The sequence below is a fragment of the Nomascus leucogenys genome, chromosome 4 (assembly GCF_006542625.1).
Source record: "Nomascus leucogenys isolate Asia chromosome 4, Asia_NLE_v1, whole genome shotgun sequence".
In the NCBI taxonomy this organism is placed as follows: domain Eukaryota; kingdom Metazoa; phylum Chordata; class Mammalia; order Primates; family Hylobatidae; genus Nomascus; species Nomascus leucogenys.
Genome location: NC_044384.1, coordinates 81,699,467 through 81,702,774, shown reverse-complemented (window position 1 = coordinate 81,702,774; position 3,308 = coordinate 81,699,467). Strand labels below are relative to the sequence as shown.

At 43.9% G+C, this 3,308-nt stretch overlaps 1 protein-coding gene across 1 annotated transcript; it reads right to left on the bottom strand.

Annotated features, from left to right (window-relative positions):
• Positions 1–230: 230 nt before the first annotated feature.
• LOC115834703 (elongation factor 1-delta-like) lies at positions 231–717 on the bottom strand. Its single transcript, XM_030810136.1, has 2 exons — positions 601–717; positions 231–528 (listed from the first exon to the last, which is right to left on the bottom strand). Exons 1-2 carry the CDS (start codon positions 715–717, stop codon positions 253–255), a joined length of 393 nt encoding a protein of 130 aa, XP_030665996.1. The 3' UTR covers positions 231–252.
• Between the last annotated feature and the right edge of the window lie 2,591 nt (positions 718–3,308).

The following is a 3,308-nucleotide window of genomic DNA, read 5'->3' as shown; positions in this document are numbered from 1 at the left end:
CAAAAGAGGAAAACGAGAAAAATATGGAGAAAATATGAAGAAAAAACAAAAGAATGTGACAATTCTTGTTCCCAATTTTGAAACAACTTCATATATTCCTTAAAACAAAGAAGACAACATAAAACTATAAAAAGGTATCAAAAACCTCACAATAAGACTTTTCTAATTACTGGGGGAGATGGCAGCCATTCCTCCCGCAGCTGTGCTGCCTCCTTGTCCTCCTCCTCATTGTCACTGCCAAAAAGGTCAATGTCATTGTCCTGTCATCCTCTCCTGGTGTGGTTGGCTTCTTGGCTGGGGCTCCACTTGGCATATGGGAGACACGTGCTGGGTCTGAGGGACTGTGGCTCGGTGGCCAGCAGAGCTCTTCTCCAGCATGTTCAGCTGGGCCTCCAGCTTGGACATGGCCTGCTGCAGCTCCTGCACCACGCTGCGCAGGCTCTGGTTCTCCACTTCCAGACTGGCGATCTGGACAACGAGCTTGCTGTGTTCTCCGCTGGGGCCGCTGGAGACCCTGGGGCCTGAGCTTCTGGCCAGGGATTTCTGGATGTTCTCTCTGGCTCTCACAATGTCATGGAGGATCACATTGGCCCCATTCTCCTGGCAGGAGGTGCTGGCCACAGGCCCGTTCATCTGCTCATAGAATCTCCTTTCTGCAATGTCATATTTGAACTTGGCAAACCAGATCTTCTCATGCACTGAGAAGTTTGTAGCCATTTTTCTGATGCCAGCCAAGAACTCAGCAATGAAGGAAGACGAATGGGCGGACGTGGGACACCTGAGGCAAGAGAACAGAAGACTTAATGTTGTTAAGATGTCAATACCACTAAAGATTCAATGCAATCCCTATCAAAATCCCAAAAATGGTTTTTGCAGAAATAGAAAAACAATTATAAAATCCATATGGAATATCAAGGAACCCCAAATAGTGAAAGAAATCTTGAAAAGAAGGAACAAAGCTGGAGAACTTACTACAAAGTGACAGTAATCAAAACAATGTGGTACTGGCATAAAGACAGTCATGTAGACCAATGGAATAAAATAGAAAGGCCAGAAATAAAGTAAAAATAGAGTTACCACAAGATCCAGCAATTCCCCTTCAAGGTATACACAAAATAATTGAAAGCAGAGTCTCAAAAAAGGATTTGTTCACCCATGTTCATAGCAGCATTATTCATAATAAAACACAGAAGCAACCCAAGTGTCCATCAACAGACAAATGAATAATCAAAATATAGTACATACATACAATGGAATATTATTTAGCCTTAAAAAGGAAGGAAAACTACATGCTACAACATGAATAAATCTTGAAGACATGTTAAGTGCAATAAGTCAGTTACACAAAAGAAGACAAATAATGTATGATTCCACTTATATGAAGTATGTAAAATAGTCAAAATCATAGAAACAGAGAGTAGAATGGTGATTGCCAGGGGACGGGGGAGGGAGGAATAGGAAACTATTGTTTAAGGGGTGTAACTTTTCAGTTTTGCAAGATGAAAAGCACTCTGGAGATAGATGGCAGTAATGGTTGCACAACATTACAAAATGTATTTAATACCACTGATGTATACATTTAAAAATTATTTTAAAAAACTGATTAAGATGGTAATTTTCATGTTTTGTGTATTTTACTGCAATAAAAGAATTGAACAAAGTAATGGGAATATTTTTTTCATGTGACAGCTTTTCACTTAGAAGGCAGGGCTTTTCCAAACAAATTAAAGTTATTAGGCAAGGCTGTGTGTCTTGGAGACTTTACTATTTTGTTTGTTTTAATAAATACAGACAGGGTCTTGTTATGTCACTCAGGCTGGTCTCAAACTGTGCCTGCCATTCTTTAGAAATTTTGGGAAATACAGGGTTGGGTGCGATGGCTCACGCCTGTAATCCCAGCACTTTGGGAAGCTGAAGCAGGAGGTTCACTTGAGCCCAGGAGTTGGAGACCAGCCTGAGTGACATAGTGAGACCTTATCTCTACAAAAAGTCAAAAAAAATGAGGCAGGAAGATTGCTTGAGCCTGGGAGGTTGAGGCCACAATGAGCCATGATCGTGCCCCTGCATTCTCGCCTGGGCAACTGAAGTGAAACCCTGTCCCAAAATAAATAAATAAATAAGTAAATAAATAAATAAATAAATAAATAAAATAAAATAAATTTGGGGAAATAAAGAAAAGCCCATGGAAGTCCATATACAACCAGTGTTAACTTGCTGGGCTCATGGGGTCAAGTCTTTTCCCATCCATCCAGACACAGATACCTGGATATCAGCATCTTGCTGCACAGGTGGGCTCATGCTCTGTGTGCATTGTTCCCTGGACAAGGCACGATGGCCATTCCCCCATCATGATAAATGTGCCTAACTCTTTTCTTCCCACCTCCATGTGCAAAAAGGTAGTTGAGTCAAGCAAAGCTTCTTTGAGGGTTCCAGAGCTGGCTTCCCAGCTGCTACTGGTCCTTTTGGGTCCTCTCCCAGTGTTGAGACTCCTGATTTCAAGGACCCTGATTTCAAAGGTGCTGATTTTGAGGGTCTGAAGAAGTTCAAAGAGGAGGTGGATATCCAGCAAGCTGAGCAGAAAGCAGCAACAGTCAATGGTAGTGAGCCCCTCTCTGCCCATCTCTCTAACAGTGATGTCCTGAGTCAGGGCTCAGTCCTGGGCAGGACAACCCCGAGAGGAACTGGCCTGGAGGCCCAAAGGGTGGGATATCCACTTCACTGTGCCTTATCAATATGCAGCTCAGGTATGAATGAGAATCTGGCCATTAGAGCCTGACCAGTAAAGTTCCCAATATCCAAAGTTACAGAGCCCTGAAAGTCCCCCAGCTGCCTAGAGGTGCTTAGCAAAAAGTAAAAATAATACAACTCTGTGTTTGACCCTCACATACTCTACAGCTCCTTTGGCCACTCCCTTTCTCTGCCAAACCCCACGACCCTGTGTACCCCTGCTGTTCCCCCTGTCCCACCAGATCTCCCCTGGCCTCACAGGAACCTGACAAAAGGGAAGTGAGACAGGACAGATATGAAGAAAATGTGAAGTGATGGTTATTTCACACCTAGGCATCAAGAGACACAGTCGTTTGCTCAGCAGGTGGGATTTCTCCCGATGGGCTGCAAGGAGAAACAATGTCGGGATCCAGCATTGGAGAGACAAAGGTGGCAGAATTCACCTGTCCAGACCCCTCCTGCCTCCTGTTTGCCATTGGCCAAAGTTCATCCCGTGAACTTCAATTCCCTGCACTTCTGGGACATGTTATCTGTACAGCTCCATCAGTGGTACCAGATCCCATGTCCTGCAGCCTGGGGCC